Genomic DNA, 11,896 nt, shown 5'->3' with positions numbered 1-11,896 from the left:
GGGGGGGGGGGAACAATTTTAAGAAAAAGAGATGATTGTGTGAAAAGGAAGTTGAGAAAAAGAAAAGGCTTGAAAAGGATTCGCACTTTTTAAGATTCTCGAAGGATAAGCAGAGAAAAGGGTAATTTCTATCACCCAATTTTGTGAAGTATGGAATAAAGTCCCTTTGTCACATTGTCACAGGTTGTCGCAATTCATTTGTTGATGAATCTGCAAAGAGTAAACGACACTGCACCTCCACTGCCAAATTGCTATATATCAATTGCACGTCTGTTTCATATTCTGAAACTAGAAAATCGACTAATTGCTTGATCTTCCCATATATAATTTGATTTTTATTGATATTGATATCAAAACTCAACTTAAATTATTTAAACGCGACAAATAGCATCGTACCTTCCAACTATAAGGCGATATTTTAATCGCTTCAACTATAATATGAGGAAAATTAGGTGTACATACAACCTATTTAGTCTTGTTCTGTTGTATAACAGACATGAATGATATGGGAATGGCATGAAAGTCAGTACTAGTTTTTGACATTAAATTTCTTCTCAAATCCAATGTATATTTTACCTATTGAATTTTTATAACGCAATATGTGAGCATTTAACCAGTCTGCTAAAAGATAGAATGATTCTTGAAACTGTGTATTGCAGCCTTGATAGAGAACAATCAAGTATAGCCATATAGAAACAAGGAAGTACAAAATTCTGCATTCAACCAAATAAGATATAGAGTATCAGGGAGAAGACACAAAAAGGTTGACAGGGACAAGAAAACACATTCTGAAATCAAATCAACTTAACTTATTGAGGGAGATATTATGACCCCACCACCTAAAAGAAATCTCAGTGCAAAATCCTTAACAGCTTTAGTTATAGCGGTCTTAATACATATTACTGGGAAAAAATATTTACTGCTCTAGACAATCATAAGCTGAAGTTGAACATAAGTTACAGAATTCAAGATGGAGAGTAGTGCATTACTACAACTCAGAACAACAACAACAACAAATCCATTATAATCCCACAAGTGGAGTTTGTGGAGGGTAGTGAGTACGCAAATCTTAACCCTATAGTATATGTAGAAAAGTTGCTTCCAGTAGACCCTCGACACGAGCAAAATGTAGAAAAGTTATTTCCAGTAGACCCTCGGCACGAGCAAAAATGAAACATTACTACCAACTCAGAAAAGAAACAAAAAGAATGCATCATTTTTCCACTAAAGTTACCTTCCTTCTCTATTCTTACACAATGTATCCCTTCAAAAATTGCTAAAGGATTTCAAATCTCTTTCTTTGAAGCTGAAACTGATGCCATCAACTTATAAGGAACCTAACAATAATTCCCTGTTTAGTGAAGGTTTAATAACAAAGACCCTTCGAAAAAAATCTCAGTTTGCAAAAGAAACTAACAAAAGAATAATATTACAATATCATTTACAATGTTGTTTATGAGTTATAGTACAAAATGAAATAAAATCCAGCACATATTATGTCATGACAATGTAGCTTGATTTTTAGCTCCAAGACCAATCAAAGCATCAAGATGGTCAAAATGAAATGAGCAAAAGCGCAGTCTTGCGACTTGATGATCAGTATGAGATGAGATTATTCTGAATTACGTTTGCCCTCAAAATTGAGATTTAGTGACATCTCAATCTCTTCAAGAGATCGGCCTTTAGTCTCAACTATAAAATAGTAAGCAAATGCTGCTGCCATCAAAGAAAAAACACCAAAGCTTCCATAAACTGGAGCAACACCAAATTTCTCAACGAGTTCCAGAAAAAACAAACCCACCAAGAAGTTGCAGACCTGTTCCAATCACCATCAACACGTCCAAATCAGTAGAAACATTTTTCGCAAGAAAACATAATAAGTAGCATTTAACAAGAGGAAAGCGATAAATTGCGAATGGCGATAGAAAGCTCAAAAAAAAAAACTCTAAAGGGTGTCAGAGAAATAGCCCCCTTAGTGTTCAACTCCCATTGGCTAGGAACAGATGCGGGAAAAAGGTAAAAATTAAAACTGAGAGAGAGTTCATGCATCAACTTAATAGGTACAGCTAATCGGTTTGACACACAGAAATGACACACATGATCTTGCTACATACCCAATGAACGGAGAAACTAAAGCCCATTATCTTCCCTCGCATCCTGCTGCTGCTGAGCTCTGGTATTATAAGACCAGTTACTGGCCCAGCTCCAACAGCAAAGGTGAAAATATACCTATACCAGAGTGAAATGGTAAAGAGAGAGCACAGGGAAATGCAAGCAGTATTTTCAGAGCATTTTTTGTATGGACACATACAAGATTGCTTTGCTTTTTTAATTTTTATGAAAAGGTAAAGATGGATGCATACAAGATTGTTCCGAGTATTGATAAGTTGTTGCTTATTTCACCTTCCAATGGAAAGCTGATAGCACAAACAATAAGAAACATTGATAAAGCCTGCAAAAGACAGATCCAATGGAAGTGAGTTGATTATTTGAAAATGACCGCCAAGCATTCTATATTTATTTTCCTTCTCTGTTATTGTGCCAGAAAGGAGAGGGGTTGGGGGTGGGGGGGAGGGGATTGGGAACCAGAAACATGCTGCGGGGGACTTATATTTCAGTCACATAGCTACTTCCCCATGCATAGCAAGGTTTTGAAGTCTATAATCCTTAAAAGACAAGACGTCTAAGCATACCGAGCGGCTGAAAACATGAGGACAAGCAAGATAAATTCCAAGTCCCTTAAATACTGATCTTAAAAAACACTTGATGGATATAGGTCTAAGACATAACAATAGCAATGAACATTTATGTTATTCATACCATTCCTTCTTCACCCAAAAGAAAACTTTTACTTAAGGAGAGAAATATTTTTTCCTCACCATTCCAGCGTAGCTTCCTATTAGAAGCCTCCGTCTCCCCTGCTTATCCATCAAGTATAAAGCACATAGTGCACCTGCAAGAAGCACATAGTCACAACTAAACATTATCTTGGAACCAAGTGAAATTTAGCTGGTGATGCAAAGTGCGTCTCAAGTGCTTTAGACCCATTAAATACCTGCAAAGTTGGTCAGTCCTACATATAAGCTTGCTAAAGCACTGCTTGAGATTCCAACATCTTTGAAAGTCAAGGATGAGAAGTAGAGAACTCCATTTATACCAGCGAACTGTTGAAGTACAAACAAGGCACCTCCAATGGTAGCAACTGCAAAAAAAAAGAATAAAGTTGAAGCCTAATTTGGAGGATTGACATTTGTGTGAAGCGCATGCTCGCACAACATGCATACTATCACCAGATTATGGCACATATTACACCAAGACATGTGAGTATCCAGCATGCCATTAAATCTTAAGACAACATATGAAGATGTTAACAATAGGCCTTCCACCAAACAAGTAATAGAGTAACAAAAAAATTTTAACATTTCGTCCTTGGAAAAAAAAATCAAAGAAGGAGATTATACGAAACCTAAACAACCACCTTAAACCGAATAAAGGATCGTGCATTAACAAAATACCACCTTCATACAACCTCTAGAGTGTGGTTCCTCTAGGAGTTCCAGCCAACTGCTGTCCAAGTCACTGCCATCATTTTTTATGACGGATCCAAACTCTGCGATAGCTTTATCTACTTCTGATGAACCCCATATGTTTCTGATGGCTTTTTTTGCCTCATTGAGTCTCCCAGCCTGCATATATCTCCCAAGGAAAGATTAGTGGTAGTCACAGCAACAGGAGTTAATGCAAACATGCAACGAATAAAATTGCTACCTTACATAGCCAGCGGGGGCTCTCAACAGAAAATTGCATACCAAGAGCAAGAATAAATCCTGGAACACTTGCAATATAGAGCGTTGTCCTCCACCTGCCAATGGTTTGCATCAAAGTATCAACAGTCAAAGCTTGGTGCATCATATCTTGCCTACTTCTGGTAAGCAAACATTAAAAGGACAAGAAATTAAGGGTTGCTTGGTTCGCGGTCTAGTTATGCAAGGACTATAATGTAAGAATTGTTATGTAGTCTAAATAACAATGTATTGATTGTTAAAAGGACACTAGTAATAATACACGGACTGTTGCTGGGGATTGCATACTTTTAAGTGCAGTTTTGTCTTTAGATTCTCTAATCGACATATTGCTAAATTGATAATACATGTATTCGTACTCCACATTCTATCCCTTATAGTAACATAGATTCGAGCATAAGTTATGCTAATATCTCTGTTTTAAAAGGCAGAATTGGGACTCGCCCGGAGCTCGCCCCGGGGCAGAGCACTCGTAAAACGCCCCTGGACTTATGTCTGGGGCTTAGTTCCATGAGACTTACGCCTCGGCCATCGGGGCTTAAGCCTCGGACACGCCCAACGCTCAGCGTACTGGGCTCGCCTAATAGAACTTTATGCAATTGTATGTAACTAACCTTGTAAATCCTCAAATTTTCTTAATAAATCGTTGACTATTCAAAATTACTTTTTTCTTAATCATAAATCATTAAGTTAAAAGTATTTTATGTCATAATTAAAATAAAAATTATTGTACGTTATCCACTAGGATTGCTATGATAGTTAATTTTAAATAAATCTTTCATTTAAAAAGTATTTATTTATTAACTTTTGTTATGTCTTTACTATTTAATAGTCCATAATTTTTTTATAATTATTTTTCTAAATATTATTTTTTTTCACGTTTATGAGATGCAATACTTATAAATTTAATAGCTCGGTATTAGCTAGTAACTACTTACAAATAGTTAGTTATCATGGTATTGTGTGGTGAATTGTGTCACTTTATTAACTTGTTGAAACTTAAAAATAAATGATGCTAGAGAATCATATTGGAATTGTGAATTATGTTTTTATATTAATTCTCTTTCAAATAGAAAACATATTAAATAAAATGAGTATTTTAAGAAAAATATCAAATTATAATATCGAAATTCTTTCAAGATTCATTACTCCTTAAGAGATACATATAAGATTTCGTATCGAATACATTACTTTTGATGTTTGAGTTGTAATGACATTGCAGCTAATTTGCATTTTATGATATATGTCATACTTTTCGTATTATTTATAGTTGAATTATACTTTATAAATATTTTAAATAGATTATTTGTTATAATTTTGTGATTTTAATGTAATTTTTATAATTATTTTTTATTTTATACTATTTTAAAATTTTGAAATTAGTAAAATTTAAAGATCCTTGGCACTTATGCCCCAAGTCTCAGGGCTTACGCCTCGCCTCGTCAGAGGTAAAACCCTCGCCTCACGCCCCCCGCCTTTTAAAACATTGGCTAATATTAGTAACTTATTTAGAGTTTCATACCGGAAACCAAACGTTGAATTAGTTATGCGGAGATTGTGTTACCTTTACATGGTTTTTATATTGGAAATGAAATGCTCCATAAGTTATGCAGAGTTTTATACCAGGATTAATTTTTCTTATCTCAAACCAAATGACCCATAAAAGCATCAGAACATAAAATGAAAGAGGGAAGGAGTATCAGCTAGTTCATTGCCAGACAACAGAACAGGTTCTTATTGTTCCCGCATAACATAAGCTAGGATGATTAGAAGTTGGAATCTAAAGTAGGGGTGTGCATTCGATTTATCGATTCGATTTTGACCCTTATCGATAATTACTTATCGGTTATCGATTTGTGCATATGCTTATCGTTATCGTTTCAATAAGGTTTCGATTTTTTCGATTTCGATTTATCGATTTTTGGGGCTTATCGATTCGGTTATCGATTACACCAATAAGAAAATTTGCGGGATTCCACGGAAAGTATATCGCTATAAACACACCTAACTAATATGGACCAAAAGAAGCTAAAATAAGACGAACACCGTTTATAACATAAAAATTGTGTCAACTAGCACATGCAACGAAACTAAAGTAAGGGATCAAATGTATGCCACCAACACTCCAACGGTATAAAAAAAATAAAAATACATCATCACGGCTAATTCTATTTCCATTAATTTGAACTTCATTCCCTTGAGCTTTAAATATGATCATTCCTTAAATGTGGTAGATGAAATAATAGGGTTAGGGACTTAGGGTAAAGGAAAGGGTATTATAGAATAAGGGTAAAAAATAATAATAATAATAATAATAATTAAAAAAAATTAATTTTTTTTTTTTGTATTTCTTATCGGTTTATCGATAAACCGATAACCGAAGAGGACAAAATCGAAATCGAAATTGATAACTCGATAAGGAAAATTTCGAAATTGAAATCGAAATTGATAAATCGATAAACCGATAACAAATAATCGATTCGATTTATCGATAAACCGATTCGAATGCACACCCCTAATCTAAAGTAATAAATTAAACTTCAAAAGCAGAAAGGCAAAGAAAGGCCCTCAAGGATTAAAATTATTTTATGAAGTCTTAAATTCAACATTAAAGCTGGATCTAGATTCTGATAAAGATACGGATTACCATCACACTTGAATTTAGGAGTTCTTGCAACATGGCAACATAATCAATTTAAATCATTTCAACAGAGTTCGGTACACTGACTGCGGTGGAAGGTAGTGGAATAGAAAAAGATAACTACAAGTACTCACCAGTGTGGATCATTTTCTGAGGGAATTGCCAGACAAAGTGATGCAATGATACCAACACATGTACCAATTTGACATGATGACCCCAGGGAGCCCCTATATTTCGTTGGAGCGACCTACAATACAAGCATTTAAGATTATCAGAGAAATAAAATCTCTCTTCAAAGTATCTCTGCACCCCTACAGATCTGATTGATCGAATAGATATGTATTGTCAAGCAAAAGAATATCCCACAAACACTTCCCCCAAAACAAAGGAACATTCTCAAGAAGCCTTTCCCTCCTTAGTAAAAGATAGCTCATCACTCTCAAAAACAAGAACGGAAAAAACATAACTCACCAAAAATATTCAAGGACAGTCAGCACAAAATTTGCAAACCAGAATTATCATCTCTCAGCTGCAGCTGTCTTCCAAGATGTTTTAGCGTGTCTTATGAGGATGTCTAAAGTTCAATATGTTCCTTCTAGAAATTTTCCCGTTTTCTTCTTCTTTTTCCCCAAAAGGCTAAATTATGAATCACAGATTAGTAAATCTCATCCTTGGATTCCAATCTGGGAAGCTAAGAGTAGCCAAACCACACGACTAAGTAGTTTATTCAGATTTTCCCCCCAGTATCTTTTTCAATCAGACTTACCTCTCCATGCACCCCAGAAATGAACAGCAAAAACAAAAGTTAGGATAGATTCTAAAGCATGACCTTTTTTTTAAAACTTTCAGAATGCGGACTTAGATAAGGAAATTATAAGTTAAGAGGCATACCTCAGAAATATAAATTGGAACTAATACTGTATTAACACCAATACCAAGGCCAACAAGGAATCTTCCCAAGAGCATTTCTTCAATGGAATGAGCTTGTGCACTGTCAATTGAAGGACATCACACATCAAAATTGGCAATTACTGAAGCACAAGCAAATTATTCTTCTACTCTTTCCAGTTGTTAGGCGTAGACAAGAAGCCAGAAGATTTAACAAGTGAATGAGAATATAATCCAATTCGCAACTGTCCCACCATCTTAAGTAACGAAAAATCTTTTGGAAAAGGGTGGATGGGGGGCTCATTATCCACCGAATTTCCAACCGAGTGCCACTGGCCCTTGGGGATTTCTCGGTTATAAAATAAAGTACGAAAAATCTCACTACCTATCAGTTCTATTTCACACGAGATCAGTTTATCCAAAAACTATGCTGACGTTCATAAAAGGAAACTATTTGTCTATATTTTCTAATATGTTTTCACTCATTTGCTGGAGAAAACGTAACATCGGAATACTACTTCTATTTAAGAGGATAAATTCTTGAAAAGCATAACTTTATCTCAATTTTTGAGATAATCTTTTATAAAAGATAAGTTACTTTATCTGAATTCTGAGACCAGCTTCTATTAAACTACAATGAAATATCTACTCTTACCTCGATCAAGAAGAGAAAATATAAATTGAGAATAAGATCGCAAACCTTATTATGATCTTAAATCTGAAATGTTTTGTTTATGTACTTCCTAAACTATGTATACATGTAAATATTTATCCTCAAATGGAATATGAATCAACGTCCAAAATTAGCCTAAATTATAGGAATGATTTCATACTTAGAACTGCATAATTCTTTTGGGTAAGAAGTCAAGCTGCAAATACCAATATGCATGATCAAAAATGGATTACCTTACAATTGCCCCAAGAATAAGAGGTAGTGTATCAATTTGAAATGTGCGACGATAACCAAGTTTATCAACAAGGGAACCAGAGGCTATGCTTCCTATGAATGCACCACCAATAAATATGCTCACCACAAGTCCTTCAAGAAATGAATTCCCCTCAAACCCAAGCTCTTTCGCTATCGATACAATAGGACCATTCATTACTCTGCATAATATAGCAAAAAATCAAACACTAAAAACAAAAAACTAAGAATCATACAAGATACATCTGAAGTCCCCGGACACTAAAGTAAACATAAAGCTTCCATTTTTTAGATTCTAATTCACTATAAGTTACAAGTAACAAAAATAAACAGTTGTTCTTTGTAAGGTCATAGCTAAACAATATTTTCTTTTTCCAGTTCTGATGATTGTATGTATACAGATGCAATATAAAGTTTCATGAACTTACTTCAGAAGACACTAGAATCTGAGGGTCTATCGGAAACAGCCTCTCTACCCTGGGTAGGGCTAAGGTCAGCGTACACACTATCCTCCCCAGACCCAGACCCCACAAGTGGGATTATACTGGGTTTTTGTTGTTGTTGTTACTTCACAAGACATTAGTTCTAAACTAGTTCCAGCTCAGGCAAGATTTTCAAGTGTAAAGTGTTCTTTCTCATAATAACCATGTGATATTTATAAATTTCTAGAGACAAGCAAACAAGATTAAGAAGAAAAAATAACAAGTAGCATAATTACCCAATGTGATAACCAAATAGGAAATTGGACATTGAAGCAGTCAAAACGTGAGGAAAGGCAGGTAACCATCCCAAATCCATTTCATCATCATCAGCAGCAGCAGCAACAACCTTTTCATGTAACAACTCATTTTCATCATCTGAAAATAAAAAATGAAATTCAATTTTGAAAAAAGAAAAAGCGAAATAGAAGACAGAAGAGTGAGCAAAACCTCTATTTTCAGAATTTATTATATCATGGGGTTGCTGTTTGTTAGCAGCAAGAACTTTTAGCTCTCTGGAAAGTGAAAAAGAAGTAGAATTGGAATAAGGATACAGTGTATGAATTTTAGGAGAGTTGTAAAAGTAAGGTTTTGGATCGAAACGGGGTGTGTAGAAGCATTGAAAAGGGTGAACTGCTAATGCGCGCTGCATTTGGACGAAGTATAATTTCTCGGGTCAGGTGGCATTTTTTGACAAAACGAGAAAGTATAATTTGATCAATCATTCTGAAAATATTTTTCGGGTCAGGTGGCACTAGCGGGTTTGGAGCTGCACTGGGACCCGTCAGAACCCGATAAGGATCCGGGAAACCTGAAATTATCCAATTCCACTTATAACCTGTTTGGCGAAGTTTCTTTTTTGTCAAACGTGCTACTTTTCTAAAGTTAAGGTATTTGGTCAAACTTTTAAAAGAAAAGATATACTTTTGAATAGAAGCAAAAGTAATTTTTAAGAAGTCAAAAAAGTAGTTTTTTCCCTAAAGCACTTTTTGAAAAATACTTTTGAAAAAAATATATCTAAAAGCTTGGCGAATAAATAATTGCTGCCCAAAAGTACTTTTCAAATTAATTAACCAAACACAAATTGTCTCTCAGTACTTTCTTAAAAGGCACTTTTCAAAATAAGCTAATTTTAGAAGTTTGGCCAAATAGGCTATTGCCCCGCATAGTCCAGGGGCAAGTGTATCAATAGTCGATTTTGGGAACTCTATTAAAACATGACCTAAATTTTGTTTTAAAAAAAATGGTAAGTTTGGTTACTTTAAAAACGAATTCAAACATAAAGAAATGAAGTTTAAAGTATTATTATTGAACAACATATTAATTAGGTACCACCTATAAAATTTACCAATATTTTCAATACAGGAAAAGGCAATGCAACTATTTCGTATGATTAAGAGATTTCTCACTTTTATAGCCTATTTGGCCAAGCTTTTCCAAGGTCAAAAATATTTTTTTTTTAAAAAGAAGTATTTTTTTTTTTTAAGTTGAAGTGTCCAAGCTTATAGCCTGTTTGGCCAAGCTTTTAAAATCGAAAGAATTACAAGAAAATACATATGACTTCACACCATAACAAAAAATGGCCCATGTTTTTAAGTTTTACCCAACCTAGCCCATATTGTACATATTTTGAAAGCACTGGCAAATTCAAAACTTGTGTTCTTACAACCATTGCTTCTAAAAGCTATGGAGTTAAATATGTGTTCTCACAACCATTGCTTTCGCTCTCTCTTTTCACATCTTCTACATATGCTTCAAAGGGTCGTCCGCCATTGTTGCTTCTTAACCTGTGTCATTTGGTTGCAATGTAAGAAAATTGAAGAGTAGAAGTCCACCATTGAAGGCCATTCAAAGCTTTGCTTTCGAATTTGTTAGTTGTTGGGTGTTGTTCCAATTGATTGAAAATATCAAAAGGAGTTCAAAATTTAAATTTGAAGTGATTTGGAGTAAATTTGAGCAAGATTTGAGTTAAATTTTAGAAAAGACGCAAGGAAGAAGACGAAGTCAGTTTTTTGTATAATTATGTATAATCTTGTATAATAGTGTATAAACATATCTTATACACTATTATACACTTTCATACACCTTTATACAAGCGCCTGTAGACGAACTTCTTCCACGATTTTCAGTTGCAATTCTTGTTCAAAACCAGTCCAAATCTCCATTAAATGACTTCAAATTTTATATACAACCTCCTTAAACTATTTCTAACAAGTCTAAATAACAACCACTCCAACTTTCTCACAAAATCAAATTCGAAATTTAAACCCACATGTTTAAGCTTGTTAAAAATTTAATTTTCACCATCCAAATGGATTTGGTTTGTTGAACTAATATTTGAGTCACAATTACTGATTCAAAAATTAACTTAAAAGCTTGAGCAATCTTTTGTAAAAATTAAATAGTAATTTCTAGAACCTATTGGAATTGGATGTTGAATCTTAGCCTATTATTTTTGGGCTAGTTGGTTGTAAATTAAAATATGGGCTATAAAATTGAAAAGCAGGAAGCTCAGTTGTTCTTATGTGAAATTTTCCCTTTAAAATCAACTTATTTTGAAAAACGTTTTTCTCAAAAGTACTTTTTAAAAAAAATACGTTTCTCAAAAGTACTTTTAAAAAATTGTTTTTGGTGAGAAGCAGTTTGTGTTTGGCTAATTAATTTGAAAAGCACTTTTGAGCAGTAATTAGTGTTTTACCAAGCTTTTGAAAACTGCTTCTAAGTGTATTTTTCTCAAAAGTGCTTTTGGAGAGAAGCTACTTTTTTCTGCTTCTCAAAAAATGCTTATGCTTCTGCTTCTCCTCAAAAGCACTTTTTTCTTCCAAAGCTTGGCCAAACGCCTCAATTTTTGGCCAAAAGTGCTTTTGGGAAAAGAAAAAAAAACACTTTTGGACCCAAAAAAATGATTGGCCAAACAGGCTATTAGAAAGGAAAAAAAGTGCTCTTGCGTAGAAGTAGAAGCAGTTTTGGAGTAGCAGAAAAAAGTAGATTCTCTCCAAAAGCATTTTTGAAAAAAATACAGAAGCATTTTTTTAAAGTTTGGTCAAACATTAATTGTTGCTCAAAGTACTTTTCGAATTAATTAGTCAAACGACAATCAACCGGTGGAGTCAACCTCCCGGAAAGTACTTTTGAAAAAAAAAAATACTTTTGAGGTGTT

General features: G+C 34.2%; 1 protein-coding gene across 2 annotated transcripts; it reads right to left on the bottom strand.

Annotated features, from left to right (window-relative positions):
• Positions 1–1,382: 1,382 nt before the first annotated feature.
• LOC109215926 (probable plastidic glucose transporter 1) lies at positions 1,383–9,436 on the bottom strand. 2 transcript variants are annotated; one of them, XM_019380048.1, is made up of 12 exons: positions 9,187–9,436; positions 8,976–9,114; positions 8,239–8,439; positions 7,336–7,435; positions 6,579–6,691; positions 3,769–3,862; positions 3,530–3,686; positions 3,056–3,202; positions 2,880–2,953; positions 2,364–2,452; positions 2,115–2,229; positions 1,383–1,816 (listed from the first exon to the last, which is right to left on the bottom strand). In XM_019380048.1, the coding sequence occupies exons 1-12, from the start codon at positions 9,386–9,388 to the stop codon at positions 1,613–1,615; spliced, it is 1,635 nt and encodes a 544-aa protein (XP_019235593.1). In that variant the 5' UTR covers positions 9,389–9,436; the 3' UTR covers positions 1,383–1,612. The 2 variants fall into 2 exon arrangements, with proteins under 2 accessions (XP_019235593.1, XP_019235594.1); XM_019380049.1 differs by having other exon boundaries at positions 1,597–1,816; positions 8,976–9,085; positions 9,187–9,271.
• Positions 9,437–11,896: the final 2,460 nt, after the last annotated feature.

This window comes from Nicotiana attenuata, unplaced genomic scaffold (genome assembly GCF_001879085.1).
Source record: "Nicotiana attenuata strain UT unplaced genomic scaffold, NIATTr2, whole genome shotgun sequence".
NCBI classification, from domain to species: Eukaryota; Viridiplantae; Streptophyta; class Magnoliopsida; order Solanales; family Solanaceae; genus Nicotiana; species Nicotiana attenuata.
This window is presented reverse-complemented; position numbering and strand designations above follow the sequence as displayed.